Consider the following 18,727-nt stretch of genomic DNA (forward strand, 5'->3'; position numbering starts at 1 on the left):
ATTCCGTTTGCCTTCCGGATTACCTGCTGCACCTGTATGTTGACTTTTTGTGTTTCACGTACGAGGACACCCAGATCCCTCTGTACCGCAGCATTTTGTAGTATTTCTCCATTCAAGTAATATTTTGCTTTTTTATTTTCCTCCCAAAGTGGATGACTTCACATTTTCCCACATTATATTCCATCTGCCAAATTTTTGCCCATTCACTTAACCTGTCAATATCCCTTTGCAGACACTTTGTGTCCTCTTCACAACTTGCTTTTCCACCTATCTTTGTATCATCAGCAAATTTGGCCGCAATACACTCCTTAAAGAGGGAGAAAATAAATTATGAGAGTAAACTAGCAAGAAATATAAAAATTGACAGTAAGACAAGTAAATAAAAAGGAAGAGGGTAGCTAAAGTAAACATTGGTCCCTGAGAGGATGAGTCTGGGGAAATAATAATGGAAAATAAGGAAATGGCAGAGGAATTGAATAGATATATTGTATCTGTCTTCACAGTAGATGACACTAATAACATACCAATAATAGTAGAAAATCAAGGGGCAAAGGGGAGGGAGGAACTAAGAACAATCACTATCACTAGAGAAAAAGTACTAGGTAAACTAATGGGTCTAAAGGCTGACAAGTCTCCTGGACCTGATGGCTTGCCTCCGAGGGTCTTAAAGGAAGTGGCTACAGAGATAGTGGATGCATTGGTTGTAATCTTCCAGAATTCACAAGATCCTGGAAAGGTCCCAGCGGATTGGAAAACCGCAAATGTAACACCCCTATTCAAGAAGGGAACGAGACAGGTAACTATAGACCAGTTAGTCTAACATCTGTCATTGGGAAAATGCTAGAATCCATTATTAAGGAAGTAGTAGCAGGATATTTGGAGATTCATAATACAATCAAGGAGAGTCAATGTGGTTTTATGAAGGGGAAATCATGTCTGACAAATTTATTAGAGTTCTTTGAGGAAGTAACGGGCAGGGTGGATAAAGGGGAACCAATGGATGCAGTATATTTGGATTTAGTGCTGGAGTGCTGAAGACTTGTGCTCCAGAACTAGCTGCGCCTCTAGCCAAACTGTTCCAGTACAGCTACAACTCTGGCATGTACCCGACAATGTGGAAAATTGCCCAGGTATGTCCTGGCCACAAAAAGCAGGACAAATCCAATCCGGTCAATTACTGCCCCATCAGTCTCCTCTCAATCATCAGCAAAGTGATGGAAGGTGTAGTCGACAGTGCTATCAAGCAGCACTTACTCACCAATAACCTACTCACCGATGCTCAATTTGGGTTCAGCCAGGACCACACGGCTCCAGACCTCATCACAACCTTGGTCCAAACATGGACAAAAAAGTTGAAGGGCAGAGGTGAGGTAAGAGTGACTGCCCTTGACATCAAGGCAGCATTTGACCGAGTGTGGCACCAAGGAGCCCTAGTAAAATTGAAGTCAATGGGAACCAGGGGGAAAACTCTCCAGTGGCTGGAGTTGTACCGAGCACAAAGGAAGATGGTAGTGGTTGTTGGAGGCCAGTCATCTCAGCCCCAGAACATTGCTGCAGGAGTTCCTCAGGGCAGTGTCCTTGGCCAAACCATCTTCAGCTGCTTCATCAATGACCTTCCCTCCATCATAAGGTCAGAAATGGGGATGTTTGCTGATGATTGCACAGTGTTCAGTTCCATTCGCAACCCCTCAGATAATGAAGCAGTCCATACCCGCATGCAGCAAGACCTGGACAACATCCAGGCTTGGGCTGATAAGTGGCAAGTAACATTCGCGCCAGACAAGTGCCAGGCAATGACCATCTCCAACAAGAGAGAATCTAACTATCTCCCCTTGACATTCAACGGCATTACCATCGCTGAATCCCCCACCATCAACATCCTGGGGGTCACCATTGACCGGAAACTTAACTGGACCAGCCATATAAATACTGCGGCTACAAGAGCAGGTCAGAGGCTGGGTATTCTGCGGCGAGTGACTCACCTCCTGACTCCCCAAAGCCTTTCCACCATTTACAAAGCACAAATCAGGAGTATGATGGAATACTGTCCACTTGCTTGGATGAGTGCAGCTCCAACAACACTCAAGAAGCTCGACACCATCCAGGACGAAGCAGCCCACTTGATTGGCACACCATCCACCATCCTAAACATTCACTCCCTTCACCACTGGCGCACAGTGGCTGCAGTGTGTACCGTCCACAGGATGCACTGCAGCAACTCACCAAGGCTTCATCGACAGCACCTCCCAAACTGATGACCTCTACCGCCTAGAAGGACAAGGGCAGCAGGCACATGGGAACAACACCACCTGCACGTTCCCCTCCAAGTCACACACCATCCCGACTTGGAAATATATCGCCGTTCCTTCATCGTCGCTGGGTCAAAATGCTGGAACTCCCTTCCTAACAGCAATGTGGGAGAACCGTCACCACACGAACTGCAGCGGTTCAAGAAGGCGGCTCACCACCACCTTCTCAAGGGCAATTAGGGATGGGCAATGACTGCTGGCCTTGCCAGTGACGCCCACATTCCATGAATGAATAAAAAAAACACTGTGGGGTGAGGGGAAATATTGAATTATCACTAATTCACAGACAAAAACTGACCTGGGAGATAACTTCACAACTTCTGCTATTCTGACCAGACCTGTACGATCGGAAGAAACTGGTGAAAGGCACCCACCGACATTCATCCTCAATTTAAATATGGGGTTGAATGGCGAAACGGGCTGGAGGGGGTGAATGGCCTGCTCCTGTTCCTATGTCCTAGTGCCTTCCTCGTCTCAGTTCTCCGGAATGCTGCATCGCAAGGTGATGAGGGCGGGTTCTGCAATCGCAGCCTGCCACCCAGTGAGGCTCCTGAATGCTGATTTGTAACACTGAGCCTGGCATCATTTGAAAGGAAATTCCGTAATTACTCGCTGAGGAAGAATACAAGAAGGGCAGGGGGGATGGCGTTGGAGATGGCAGATCCAATTGATGAGCCAGAATCCATACAGGCCGCAATGAGTGGCCTTTTATTCTCCTTACGTTTTTATGTAAAATATTTTCTGATTTAAAGATGTTAATGACCCTCCCGCCTCTCCGCAGCGGGTCACTCGGACTCCCCGATAACCGCCGGTGTGGCGGTGGGTGCGTACACGGCGGGATCGGGTTGCGCCAATTCGACAGTTTCACCACCCCCTCCCCTCCCCACCACCCTCTCCCTCCCGCCATGGGGGGAGGGGGGGATTAACAACGAAAGTCTCTAATTCTGCGATCAGCTTCAAGTGTTTAAAACGACACATCATGTCACGCCCTGTTTGGGAGAGTTGGCTGGTTGCGTCAGAGACACGTGTCTGATGAAGCTTTGTAGTGGAATCTGAGCAATAAGCCCCTAGATTGGCCCGCTAACACGCCGGGAGCTTCCTGTAAATGTGAAAGTCAGGAAATCTGCGAGGGTTAGAAACGCAGATGGGCGTTTTTTTTTCTTTTTTAGCTGCTCAAAAGCAGCAAGCAGCTGTTACAGGAAGTTACCAGCTAGAGTCACCCTTCCAGTGTTAGCTGTGAGGAGGACGAGGTTTCGTCAGTGCAGAGATAGGTGAAGGAGTCACTGAACTCATGGGGCACAATCTCCAGGTGCTCCCCCATTCTCCTCTTTACAACCAGACGGTGGAGAGAGCGCCTGGTGGCTATTATTGAATCATTGGATCTGTAGGTGAATCGTTGATAAAGAGGTGTCTGATTTGCACCATGTCTTAGTGGATTGTTTATTGTGCGATGATGGTAACAGGTCAGTTATACAATTACTATTTTCTATCTCGATTTCCTGCCAATTTTTTCCTCCTTCCTCCTCCTGAAGGCTTTGACTCCTTGCCAGGATTCCTTGGCAGGCTATTCAACATGGATGGGATCAGAGCCAACGCTGTTCGTGTTGTCTTCCAGCATCCACTTATGTTGTACTTCCGAAAGGGTCACCAGTAACTTGTGCCTTTCCCACAAGTGCTTTGTAACCAATGAATTACAGGTAGTGTACAGTAGTGCAGTGGTTATGTTACTTGACCAATAGACCTGGACTAAGTGCCAATCCCAAGAATATGAATTCAAATCTCACCATGGCAATTTGAGGCTAGGAATTCAATTTTTGAAATAAAAAGCTGGTGTCAATAAAAGTGACTGTGAAGCTGTCGGATTGTCATAAAAACCCAACTGGTTCACTAATGTCCTTTAGGGAAGAAAACCTGCCGTCCTTACCGAATCTGGCCTATATGTGACTCCAGTCCCACACCAACGTGATTGACTCGTAACTGTCCTCTGAGGTGGCCTATATCACGGTGTTACATACAGCAGTTCAAAAAGAAGGCCCGCCACCACCTTCTCAGGGCAATTAGGGATGAACAATAAATGATGGCCTCATCCAGAAAATGAATTTTAAAAAAAGGTTTACTTCTGTGGTAATGTGGATTTAGGTCTGTACCGAGTTAGCTGAGTTTTGGGGGGGGGGGTTGCGGGTCCTCAATTGGCCTCAGTGTCTGTAGAGTAAGAAGGGGGTTACACAAAAATATCAGGCAAGGCGGCTGCTCCTGCTTGATATCCAGCGACCCCCGCCCCGCTAGAAATGTGTGACTGTGGACATCAGGAGGGAATGGGATCGGGCTCCGCTGTGAGGACCCTTGTGGTAGAATAGCCTGCCAACACTCAATGCGGCGGCTCGTGCGTGAAGGAGGGGCATGTGGGGTGTGGGACACCTGTAGGGCTTTATCCCAGCAAGAATCAGTGCCAGCGGGAGAAGAGGAGGAGGAGGAGGAGGAGGGGGGGAGAAGGTTGGCAGGAAGAGGGAATTTTATTTTTAAATAACGGCTGAAAAGTAGATTCCTGAGGAGAGTGTCAGTCCGTTCTGATGAAGGGTCCAAGCCCAAAAGTATAACCTGTCCTTTCCTCCTTTCAAGTGCTCATAAAAAAAATTGTATTTATATTGTGCCTTTCATGATGTCCCAAAGCACTTTGCAACCACTGAAGCCAATTTGTAAGATCCCACAAACAGCAATGTGATAATGACCAGATAATTTGTTTTACTGAGAGATAAATATTGGCCAGAACACCAGGGATATCTCCCTTGCTCTTCTTTGAAATAGTGCCATGGGAATTTTAACATCTACCATGAGAGGGCAGGTGGGGTCTCAGTATAACAGAAAGTCTCATCAGAAAGAGGGCACCTCTGACAATGCAGCACTCCCTCAGTACTGCACTGGGAGTGTCAGCTTAGATTATGTGCTGAAGTCTCTCGAGTGGGACTTGAACCCACAATCTCTGACTCAGAGGCGAGAGTGCTACCCACTGAGTCAAGGCTGAGACCTGACTCTTCTGATTTTCTATTTCAGATTACCAGCATTTGAAACTATTTCCTTTTTATCCTGAGCAAGGCCTCTTTATTTATTGGTGGCTTTCAGTCAGATGGGGCCTTACACACAGTTCTACTGCAATTGGCTAACCTGCTGTCTTTAATGGTGTATAAATTACCACGGCATACAGTACCTTCACTGAATTGTGCTGGTTGATGTGAAATATATGTGTTTATGGAGATTCTTTTTCCCAAAACTATCTTTCACAGCTATAATGTAGCTGGAAATGTAGTAAACAGTGAGGAGACTGGTGCAATGGACAGACACATGGCAGATTAAATTTAATGCAGAGAAGTGTGAAGTGATGCATTTTGGAAGGAAGAATGAGGAGAGGCAATATAAACTAAATGGTGGTGTTGTTCCCATGCACCTGCTGCCCTTGTCCTTCTAGGCGGTAGAGGTCACGGGTTTGGGAGGTGCCATCGAAGAAGCCTTGGTGATTTGCTGCAGTGCATCCTGTGGATGGTACACACTGCAGCCACTGTACGCCGGTGGTGAAGGGAGTGAATGTTTAGGGTGGTGGATGAGGTGCCAATCAGGTGGGCTGCTTTGTCCTGGATGGTGTTGAGCTTCTTGAGTGTTGTTGGAACTGCACTCATCCAGGCAAGTGGAGAGTATTCCATCACACTCCTGACTTGTGCCTTGTAGATGGTGGAAAGGCTTTGGGGAGTCAGGAGGTGAGTCACTCGCCGCAGAATACCCAGCCTCTGACCTGCTCTTGTAGCCACAGTATTTATATGGCTGGTCCAGTTAAGTTTCTGGTCAATGGTGACCCCCAGGATGTTGATTGTGGGGGATTCGGCGATGGTAATCTGGGGAGATGGTTAGACTCTCTCTTGTTGGAGATGGTCATTGCCTGGCACTTGTCTGGCGCGAATGTTACTTGCCACTTATCAGCCCAAGACTGGATGTTGTCCACGTCTTGCTGCATGCGGGCAGGGACTGCTTCATTATCTGAGGGGCTGCGAATGGAACTGAACACTGTGCAATCATCAGGGAACTTCCCCATTTCTGTCCTTATGATGGAGGGAAGGTCATTGATGAAGCAGCTGAAGATGGTTGGGCCTAGGACACTGCCCTGAGGAACTCCTGCAGTAATGTTCTGGGGCTGAGATGATTGGCCTCCAACAACCACTACCATCTTCCTTTGTGCTCGGTACAACTCCAGCCACTGGAGAGTTTCCCCCCGGATTCCCATTGACTTCAATTTTACGAGGGCTCCTTGGTGCCACACTCGGTCAAATGCTGCCTTGATGTCAAGGGCATTCACTGTCACCTCAGCTCTGGAATTCAGCTCTTTTGTCCATGTTTGGACCAAGGCTGTAATGAGGTCTGGAGCCGAGTCGTCCTGGCGGAACCCAAACTGAGCATCGGTGAGCAGGTTATTGGTGAGTAAGTGCCGCTTGATAGCACTGTCGACGACACCTTCCATCACTTTGCTGATGATTGAGAGTAGACTGATGGGGCGGTAATTGGCCGGATTGGATTTGTCCTGCTTTTTGTGGACAGGACATACCTGTTCATTTTCCACTTTGTCAGGTCGATGCCAGTGTTGTAGCTGTATTGGAACAGCTTTGCTAGAGGCACGGCTAGTTCTGGAGCACAAGTCGGGATGTTCTGGAGCATTACAGTCGGGATGTTGTCGGAGCCCATAGCCTTTGCTGTATCCAGTGCACTCAGCCATTTCTTGATATCACATGGAGTGAATCAAATTGGCTAAAGACTGGCCTCTGTGATGGTGGGGATGTCGGGAGGAGGCCGAGATGAATCATCCACTCGGCACATCTGGCTGAAGATGGTTGCAAATGCTTCAGTCTTGTCTTTTGCACTCACGTGCTGGACTCCGCCATCATTGCGAATGGGGATGTTCATGGAGCCTCCTCCTCCCGTTAGTTGTTGAATTGTCCATCCCTATTCACGACTGGTGCTAAACCTTTATAAATCACTGGTTAGGCCCCAGCTGGAGTATTGTGTCCAATTCTGGGCACCGCATTTTAGGAAGGACGTCAAGGCCTTGGAGAGGGTGCAGAGGAGATTTACCAGAATGGTACTGGGGATGAGGGACTTCAATTACGTGGAGAGACTGGAGAAGCTGGGATTGTTCTCCTGAGAGTAGAGAATGTTAAGGGAAGATTTAATAGAGGTGTTCAAAATTATTAGTGGTTTTGATAGAGTAGATAAGGAAAAACTGTTTCCAGTGGCAGAGGACACAGGTTTAATATCATTGCCAAAAAAGCTAGTGGGGAGATGAGGAGAATTTTTTTTACGCAGCGAGTTGTTGTGATCTGGAATGCACTGCCTGAAAGGGTGATCAAATGTAAGGAGTCTTACAACACCAGGTTGTAGTCCAACAGCTTTATTTAAAATCACAAGCTTTCGGAGGCTTTCTCCTTAGTCAGGTGACGAAGGGGAAAGCCTCCGAAAGCTTGTGATTTTAAATAAAGCTGTTGGACTATAACCTGGTGTTGTAAGACTCCTTACATTTGTCCACCCCAGTCCATCACCGGCATCACCACATCATGAAAGGGTGGTGGAAGCAGATTCAGTAGTAACTTTCAAAAGGGAATTGGATGAATATTTGAAGGGGAAACATTTACAAGGCTATGGGGAAAGAGCAGGGGAGTGGGACTAATTGGATAGCTCTTTCAGAGAGCTGGCACAGGCACGATGGGCCGAACTGCCTTCTTCTGTGCTGTCTGATCCTATGATTCTATAAAGAGACTATCCCGCCAACTTGGTCTTGTCTGCTTCCCATCAAAATGGGCCACGTCCATCTCTTGCCCTTTCCAAGAGAAAAGTGTTCTTAATAGTAATGATTGGTGTGGTGGATGTGGGCTTCAAAGAAGGAAAGACTTGTCTAGATATATATAAAGTGCCTTTCATGACTTCAGGACACCAGACAAACTCCCCTGCTCTTCTTTGAAATAGTGCCGTGGAATCTTTTACGTCCACCTGAGAGGTGGGAAGGGGCCTCGGTTTAACGTCTCATCCGAAAGTTAGTTAGTGATGGGAGGGGTCGGTGGGCTTGCTGTGAATGAATAAGCCTGTACGGGCCAAATAGCTTTCCACGTTCGTATCTATCTTGTGATCTTACATTATTAAATCTGTACCCAAGGTCAAAATCCAAACCCGATCATTTGATTTTGCAATGGTACTGAAAGTGTGAGCAGAAATCTAAAACCCAGTAGACACTGGAGGCAACTGTTGAGTAATAGGTTACAGTCGTTGATTGGTCCTGGCCGGGCTGTTATGGAGTTAATAGATAATCAGCATTTTTGTTTGTTTTTGTTGAAGAGCAATGGCCACTGGAATAGAGGAGGGGAATTGGCCGGTCCCAATGCGAGCGATTGGGGCCCAGAATCTGCTCACGATGCCGGGGGGAGTTTCACATTCCGGCTACCTCCATAAGAAAGGGGGCTCCCAGTGGAAGATCATGAAGTGTAAGTTCGTCAGTCCCACAGATTGTCATTTAGAGTTTACCAATCCAACTTCTTCACCAAGGTGCCAGTACGGAGCCTCTTGCTCTTCCAACTCCGGCCTCCTTTACATTCCCTCCCTCCCTCCACTCGTCCTTCGCACACCTCCTCTAATTCTTGTCCCGACACCTCTGTGAAACTCTTCAGGACGGTTTACTAAAAAGTGTTTTATAAATGCAAGTTGTTGTCATTTGTATATGCTCAGGGGTATGTACAGGGAATGAGGTAAATACACTGATAATATTTTGATATTTCTGCAGTAAACCTGCTGATATTTTTTCATTTATCCATGCAAATGATATTTGATCCACCCTCCATAAACTTGGGCTCATCCAAAACTCTGGTGCCCAAACCCTAACTCGCACCAAGTCCCGTTCGCACATCACCCCTGTGCTCGCCGACCTACATGGCTCCTGGTCCGATGATGCCTCGATTTTAAATTTCTCATCCTTGTATTCAAATCCCTCCATGGCCACGCCCTTCCCTATCTCTGTAACCTCCCCTACAACCCTCCGAGATCTCTGCGCTCCTCCAATTCTGGCTCCTTGCGCATCTCCGATTTTCATCGCTCCACCATTGGCGGCCGTGCCTTCAGCTGTCTGGGCCCTAAGCTCTGGAATTCCCTCCCTGAACCTCTCCGTCTCTCTACCTCGCTCTCCTCCTTTAAGATGCTTCTTAAAACTACCTCTTTGACCAAGCTTTTGGTCACCTGTCCTAATATCTCCTTATGTAGCTTGGTGTCAAATTTTGTTTGATAATCACATCTGTGAAGCGCCTTGGGATATTTTACTACATTAAAGGCGCTATATAAATGCAAGTTGTTGTTGATTGCAAATTATTTTTGGACGATAAGATGTCCACTGGGACTGGCAGGCTCAGCGGTTCCTTGCCACGTGGCCGCTCTTCCTGGGCCTCGGCGGTGAACGGTGGCAGCTTGTCCAAAATTGGGGGGGGGGTCATCAAAGCCAAGCCCGCTCCAGTCGTCCACCCAATGCCCTCACACTCCCGCTTCCAGCAGAAATCACGGATAGTGATCAGGAGCAGGAGCCCTGGACCAGGCCAACTGCGGCTGGAGTAATTCAGCACATCCCAGAGATGGAACTGAGGAACTTCCTTTCTGTCGCTGCGTTTACTCGCTGATTTACTCCCTCTCACATTTTCTGGGAATGTAGGAACAGCAGCAGGCCATTCAGCCCCTTGAGCCTAGTCTGCCACTCAATTAGATCATGGCTATTCTGAATCTTAACTCCATGGTTTCATAACCCTTAATGCCCTATCGATCTCAGTCTTGAAATTTTCTATTGACCCCAGGCTCAACAGCTTTCTTTGTGTTCAATAAGGTTCATGTTCTTTGTGCCATGTTTTGCATGAGGTAGGGAGGGCAGAAAGGCACTTCGCTCCCAGCTCTGTGTCAGTCATTCTGAGACCGGCAGCCATGGAAGTCCAACCTGGCCATCTCTCCAGGTCCGCTGCCTCCCTGTGGGGAGATTCCCAGTCAGTCATTGGCGCCTTTCCCACACCAACGAGGTGAGAGAGCCAAATATTTGACATTTATTGCCAAGATTTTAAAGAGGTTTTATTTATAGTTCATCCCGCTCTGATTCTTAAAATTCACAGAATCCATTGAATCATAGTATGGTACAGCACAGAAGGAGGCCATTCGGCCCATCGTGCCCATGCCGGCTCTTTGAAAGAGCCATCCAATTAGTCCCACTCACCCCTGCTCTTTCCCCATAGCCCTGCAAATTTCCCTCCTTCAAGTATTTATCCAATTCCCTTTTGAAAGTTAGTATTGAACATAAGAACAGAAGAACATAAGAAATAGGAGCAGGAGTAGGCCATCCGGCCCCTCGAGCCTGTTCTGCCATTCAACAAGATCATGGCTGATCTTCTATCTCAATGCCATTTTCCTGCACCATCCCCATATCCCTTGATGCCTTTAATATCTAGAAATCTATCGATCTCTGTTTTGAATGTACTCAATGACTGAGCCTCCACAGCCCTCTGGGGTAGAGAATTCCAAAGATTCACCACCCTCTGAGTGAAGAAATTTCTCCTCGTCTCAATCCTAAATGACCTCCCCCTTTATTCTGAGTCTGTGACCCCTGGTTTGAGACTCCCCAGCCACGGGAAACATCCTCCCTGCATCTACCCTGTCAAGCCCTGTAAGATTTTTTTGTGTTTCAATGAGATCACCTCTCATTCTTCTAAACTCTAGAGAATACAGGCCTAGCCTACTCAATCTCTCCTCATATGACAATCCCGCCATCCCAGGAATCAGTCTGGTGAGCCTTCGTTGCACTCCCTCTATGGCAAGTATATCCTTTTTTAGGTAAGGAGACCAAAATTGTACACAATACTCCAGGTGTGGTCTCACCAAGACCCTATATAATTGCAGTAAGACATCTTTACTCCTGTACTCAAATCCTCTTGTTATGAAGCCCAACATACCATTTGCTTTCCTAATTGCTTGCTGCACCTGCATGTTGGCTTTCAGTGACTCATGTACAAGGACACCCAGGTCCCTTTGAACATCAACATTTCCCAATCCCTCACCATTTAAAAAATACTCTGCATTTCTGTTTTTCCTACCAAAGTGGATAACTTCACACTTTTCCACATTATATTCCATCTGTCATATTCTTGCCCACTCACTTAGCCTGTCTATATTTCCTTGAAGCCTCTTTGCATCCTCCTCACAACTCACATTCCCACCTAGTTTTGAGTCATCAGCAAACTTGGAAATATTACATTTGGTTCCCTCGTCCAAATCATTGATATATATTGTGAATAGCTGGGGCCCAAGCACTGATCCCTGCGGTACCCCACTAGTCACAGTCTGCCAACCTGAAAAAGACCCGTTTATTCTTACTCTCTGTTTTCTGTCTGTTAACCAATTCCCAATCCATGCCAGTATATTGCCCCCAATCCCATGTGCTCTAACTTTGTTCACCAACCTCCTGTGTGGGACCTTATCGAAAGCCTTCTGAAAATCCAAATACTTCACATCCACTGGTCCCTCCTTATCTATTCTACTAGTTACATCCTCAAAGAACTCCAACTCAAACATGATTTCCGTTTCATAAATCCATGTTGACTCTGCCAAATGCTATTATTATTTTCTAAGTGTCCTGTTATCACATCCTTTATAATAGATTCTAGCATTTTCCCTACTACTGATGTCAGATTAACAGATCTGTAGTTCCCTGTTTCCTCTCTCCCTCCTTTCTTAAATAGTGGGGTTACATTTGCCACCCTCCAATCTGCAGGAACCGTTCCAGAATCTATAGAATTTTGGAAGATGACAACCAATGCATCCACTATCTCTATAACCACCTCTTTCAAAACCCTGGGATGTAGATCATCAGGTCCTTGGGATTTATCGACTTTCAGTCCCATTAATTTCTCTAGTATTTTTTTTTTACTAATACTAATTTCTTTCAGTTCCTCATTCTCGCCAGACCTTTGGTTCTCTAGTAATTCTGGGAGGTTTTTTCTGTCTTCTTCCTTATTCCCCATTATAAATTCTCCCGTCTCTGTCTGTAAGGGACCCACATTTGCCTTCGCCAGTCTTTTCCTTTTTACATACCTATAGAAACTTTTACAGTCCGTTTTTATGTTTCTCGCTAGTTTACTCTCATATTTTATTTTCCCTTTCTTTATCAATTTTTTGGTCCTCCTTTGCTGAATTCTAAAATGCTCCCAATGCTTAGGCGTACTGCTTTTTCTGGCAACTTTATATGTTGCTCCCACCGCCCTTTCAGGCAGTGCATTCCAGATCATAACAACTCGCTGCGTAACATTCTCTTCTTCATACTGCCTCTGGTTCTTTTGCCAATTGTTTTTGACTTCTCCATTCGCTATGTTGCCCGGCCCTCTCAATTCGCCCCCGCGGCCTGCCTTAGCTGCCCTAACACTGATTCTCTTGATGATTTCAGGGCCATTGCGATTTGTCATCATTCACAAGGGATGTATTTATTACTTCAAATCCAGCACCGCAGCTTACCCGCAGGGAGCATTCTCCTTGAATGGTTACAACAGGTCAGTACCCAGCAACTGTATTACTTGTATCAGACCTTCCCATCTGTTAGGGCAGGGGTGTGTGTGGCGGGGGCAGTGGGGCCGTTTCTCGTGATCGATGCTCTCTTTATCCTGCCGGTACTGCTTCTGCCCTGGTGACACGCGGAGTGCAGAGACCCAGTACAACTGCTTCTGAGGAGTTCGTGCTTTGTGAGCTTGCACAATTTGTTTTTAATGCCCCTATGATTGTCCTCCCCGGGTTTGCTCGCAGCAGTGTCCTGGAGATCAATCTTCAGCTCCTTGAGACTCAAGGACAATCCTGGAGGTTTGATTTCCCTACTCAGACTTTGCTTAACCAACTGTTCCCATTGGACTGACCTCTTTATCGTGGTCGTAAAAGGGGAGTCAAAATAAGATTGTAGATGCGGTGAAATTGGCCTTTTGGGGTTTTTTTGGTGGGTTTTATTTGTATTCCAGTTCTACTGGTGCTGGCAGACTCTGGCTGCTCAATTTGCAGCAGTTGGAAAGCACAGACACTGCAGCCCGTCCCTCACCCACCTTTCCCACTTCCTCTCCCCTGTCTTGTTCGCCCTTTCCCTGGGCTGACTCGATGTCAAATTTCAAACAGAACAGCGATTTCTTTTTTAAAACAAATTTGCAGGGCTAGGGGGAATGATCACGGTGGGGGGGAAGGGGGGGGGGGGAAGGTGGGACGAAATTGAATAGCTCTTTCACAGGCATGACGGGCTGAATGGCCTCCTTCTGTGCTGTATGGCATTGGGTGAACGTGCCATACAGCACAGAAGGACTGACGGGTAATTAAGAGCATGCTGGCTTTCCAATTGGTGTTGCAAGGATGTGAGGATGGATGTGTCGAGCGACCAATGGTGGGAGTGTGGGGGCAGGGCGGTTGGAGGCTCATGTGATGAAACCTCCAGGAATACGTCCAACCAGAGTTGGCGACCGTAGGTCCGGAAGACATAATCGGGACCCCCACATGCTCACGTAAACGAGGACCCCAACAGCTTTGGGCAGGTGTCCTTGCCCCATGCTCAATAGAGCAGGTTAACATTGGGAACAGTTGGTTCCTGCTGAGTCCGGGGCTGCGGCAGCTTGGGCGATTTTAACTGGCCACTCGCTCGGTTTCCACCGGGCGGATGGGGTGAAAATGGCACTCATTTTTATTTCAATGTGTTGAGAAAGTTGATGCTCCTGTCACTCTTGAAACATTATAAGTGTAACAGCCTTGAGCGGATGTGAGTGTCGACATGCGTCTGCAGAGTTCTCTCCAAATTGGGCAGAGTGTGATTTACACTTGCACTTTTTGCACCCTGCTGATTGCTGCTCTTTCAGATTCCGCTCTTTCAGATTCCGCTCTTTCAAATTCCGCTCTTTCAGATTCCGCTCTTTCAGATTGCTGGTGCAACGTGGCTGGATGCAAAGTCCAGCCTTAGGTCCGAGTGGAAAGGGGACTTGGCTTTAAAATAACCGTATCGCAGCCATTCATGAAAGGGTCTGCAGTTAGTGGCACTCAGTGACAACTGCCCCAGTTATGGTACAAAGAAAACACTGTTCTAAAGATAGCCCGTTCTAGATAGAAGGATTGTGGCTTCCCCTCTGCACCTCATACAGAGGACGTAGGACCGCATTTCAGCTCAGCGTGGTGTACAGTCACCGTTCACACAAGCTGCAGGGTTCTTTTTAGAGAGGCCAAGAGGGTTCATTTTTATACCAAATTCTGCTCTCCCCAACTCCCTCCCCTCCCCCACCCCGCAACTTTCTGCTCCTGAAAGTTGTGACTGTTGCCAGGATACAGTTCCAGGTGCCCTCCGGTATTAAGAATTGGTTGTTCCTGTAAAGAAAGAAAGAACTTGCATTTACACAGCACCTTTCACAACCACAGGACATCCCAAAGAGCTTTACAAGCATTGAAGTTCTTTTGAAGTGTAGTCACTGTTGTAGGAAAAGCAGAAGCCAATTTGCGCACAGCAAGATCCCACAAACAGCAATTAAATAAATGACTAGATCATCTGTTTTGGTATTGGTTGATGGATAAATATTGGCCAGGACATGGGGGGAACTCCCCTGCTCTTCTTCGAAATAATGCCATGGGATCTTTTACATCCACCTGAGAGGACAGACAGGGCCTCAGTTTAAACCTCTCATTCAAAAGACGGCACCTCCACAGTGCAGCGCTCCCTCAGTACTGCACTAGATTATGTGCTCAATCGCTGGAGTTGGACTTGAACCCACACATGGAACATGAACTATCGAGTGGCCCTTGTCAGTGAGGGTCAGTAGACTCAATCACATGGTGGCAATCACAGCAGAGCCCGATCTTGTCCTCTCCTGAACATACCTCCACACACACCTACACACACACACACACACACACACCTACCCACACACACCTACACCTCCACACACACACACACACACCTACCCACACACACCTCCACACACACACACACACACACACACCTCCACACACACACACACCTCCACACACACCCACACACACACACACACACACACCTACACACACACACACACACCTCCACACACACCTACACACACACACACACACCTACACACACACACACACACACACCTACACACACACACACCTCCACACACACCTACACACACACACACCTACACACACACACACACACACACCTACACACACACACACACCTACACACACACACACACCTACACACACACACACCTACACACACACACACACACACACACACACCTACACACACACACACACACCTCCACACACACCTACACACACACACACACCTACACACACACACACACACCTCCACACACACCTACACACACACACACACACACACACACAACTACACACACACACACACCTCCACACACACACACACCTACACACACACACACACACACCTCCACACACACCTACACACACACACACACACACACACACCTCCACACACACCTACACCCCTACACACACACCTACCCACACACACCTACACCCCTACACACACACCCCTACACACACACACCTACACCCCTACACACACACCTCCACACACACCTACACCCCTACCCACACACACCTACCCACACACACCTACACCCCTACACACACACACCTACCCACACACACCTACACCCCTACACACACACCTCCACACACACCTACACCCCTACACACACACACCTACCCACACACACCTACCCACACACACCTACACCCCTACCCACACACACCTACCCACACACACCTACCCACACACACCTACACCCCTACACACACACACCTACCCACACACACCTACCCACACACACCTACACCCCTACCCACACACCCCTACCCACACACACCTACCCACACACACCTACACCCCTACCCACACACCCCTACACACACACACCTACCCACACACACCTACACCCCTACACACACACACACCTACCCACACACACCTACCCACACACACCTACCCACACACACCTATACCCCTACACACACACACCTACCCACACACACCTACCCACACACACCTATACCCCTACACACACACACCTACCCACACACACCTACCCACACACACCTATACCCCTACACACACACACCTACCCACACACACCTACCCACACACACCTATACCCCTACACACACACACCTACCCACACACACCTCCACACACACACACACACCCACACACACCTACCCACACACACCTACCCACACACACCTATACCCCTACACACACACGCCTACCCACACACACCTACCCACACACACCTATACCCCTACACACACACACCTACCCACACACACCTACCCACACACACCTACACCCCTACACACACACACCTACCCACACACACCTACCCACACACACCTACCCACACACACCTATACCCCTACACACACACACCTACCCACACACACCTACGCCCCTACACACACACCTCCACACACACACACACCTCCACCTACACACACTTAAAATTAGAGCTAGGCTGTTCAGGGGTGATGTCAGGAAGCACTTCTTCACACAAAGGGGAGTGGAAATCTGGAACTCTCTCTCCCGAAAAGCTGTTGAGGCTGGGGGTCGATTGAAAATTTCAAAACTGAGATTGATAGAATTTTGTTAGGCAAGGGTATTAAGGGTTACAGAACTAAGGTGGGTAGATGGAGTTAAGATACAAATCAGCTATGATCTAATTGAATGGCAGAGCAGGCTCGAAGGGCTGAATGGCCTACTCCTGATCCTATGTTCCTTTTACCAAGACAAATCCCTTTCATAATCATGACTGTTCCTTTGGCCAATTTGATTTCCTGGCTAAATATTTTACATTTAGCTGCTTTTAACTACATTTACCATCTACTGGCCCAGCTTACAAAAAAATCTCAATTCTTCTGAATGGGGTTACATTGTTCCTCATTATTTGCTTTGACTCCAGTTTTAATATCACCTGCAAATTTTGTTCATTCCCAAGGATGTGACCTTCACTGGCAAGGCTGACATTTATTGCCCATCCCCAGTTGCCCTGACCTTCTTGAACCACTGATAGCAGTTTGATACAACTGAAGGGCTTACTAGGCCATTTCAGAAGGTAGTTAAGAGTCAACCACATTGGGGTTGGACTTGAGTCACATATAGGCCAGACTGGGTTAAGGACAGCAGGTTTCCATCACCTCAAGGACATTAGTGAACCAGTTGGATTTTTACAACAATTCAATAACTTAATTTAAATTCTCAAGGTGGGATTTGAATTTACATTCTAGAGATTGAATGCAGGCCTCTAGATTACCAGTGCAGTAAGATAACCACTTCACTACCGTAACCACCCCTTGGGGAAGTGTGTAGCGTCAAGTACTAAAGGGGAAGTAAACTTGTTGATTTCCTGGCTCCTATCTGGGAAAGTGACTCCCTTAACCTGAACTTGAGCAATGATGTGAACTTCCACTTTCTCAAGCTGTATTCCTCTGCACTGTGGTCAGCAGGGAAGTGGTGACAATTCCTAATAATAACTCAAAAGATTCCATGAATACCTTGAGGGGGAGCTCCATTAGGTTTTTTTTTCAAAAAATATACTTTATTCATAAAATTTGTAGCAAAACATACAATACAGTTGTCATATCACATTCCAAACGTACACAATACAGATTATACAATTTGCAGATTACATCAAGTACAGTTCAATGAACACATTGTACATAATTACAGTTCATGACACTCTGGGATGTCTCATTGCAGTATACTCAGTACAGATTATTGATTACAGATTCATTACAGGTACATTACAGATTCATTACAGGTACATTACAGCAATTTGAATTTTATATTCTGCCCGGGGGGGTTTTTCCCTGATTGCAGCCCCTCGGTATACAATGGCGGGAAGGCTCTAAACGGTTGCCTTTCCCCACAGAGCCTTTGTGGCGGCCGCACCCAGCTTCAGTGCGTCCCTGAGCACGTAGTCCTGGACCTTGGAATGTGCCAGTCTGCAACACTCGGTCGAGGACAGCTCCTTGCACTGGAAGACCAGCAGGTTTCGGGCAGACCAAAGGGCGTCTTTCACCGAGTTAATGGTCTTCCAGCAGCAGTTGATGTCTGTCTCGGGTGTGCGTCCCCGGGAACAGCCCATAGAGCAAAGAGTCCTGTGTTACGGAACTGCTCGGGACGAACCTGGACAGATACCACTGCATCTCTCTCCAGACCTTCTTTGCAAAGGCGCATTCCAGAAGGAGATGGGTGACGGTCTCGTCTGCACCGCAGCCTCCTCGGGGACAGCGCGCGGTGGCACTGAGAGTCCGGGAGTGCATGAAGGATCTGACGGGAAGGGCCC

General features: G+C 47.5%; 1 protein-coding gene across 4 annotated transcripts in view; it reads left to right on the plus strand.

The window, feature by feature from the left end:
- Positions 1-18,727, plus strand: part of sh3bp2 (SH3-domain binding protein 2) — a 109,966-nt gene that overhangs the window by 38,275 nt on the left and 52,964 nt on the right. For 3 of the 4 annotated variants that reach the window (XM_067982423.1, XM_067982425.1, XM_067982422.1), the window contains 2 exons: positions 8,676-8,821; positions 12,796-12,898. In XM_067982423.1, coding sequence (XP_067838524.1) covers positions 8,676-8,821; positions 12,796-12,898 — 249 coding nt within the window. Of the gene's footprint in view, positions 1-3,443; positions 3,773-8,675; positions 8,822-12,795; positions 12,899-18,727 lie in introns of those variants that run through there. The other variant, XM_067982424.1, reaches the window with a different exon arrangement.

Source organism: Heptranchias perlo, chromosome 4 (assembly GCF_035084215.1).
Source record: "Heptranchias perlo isolate sHepPer1 chromosome 4, sHepPer1.hap1, whole genome shotgun sequence".
NCBI lineage: Eukaryota > Metazoa > Chordata > Chondrichthyes > Hexanchiformes > Hexanchidae > Heptranchias > Heptranchias perlo.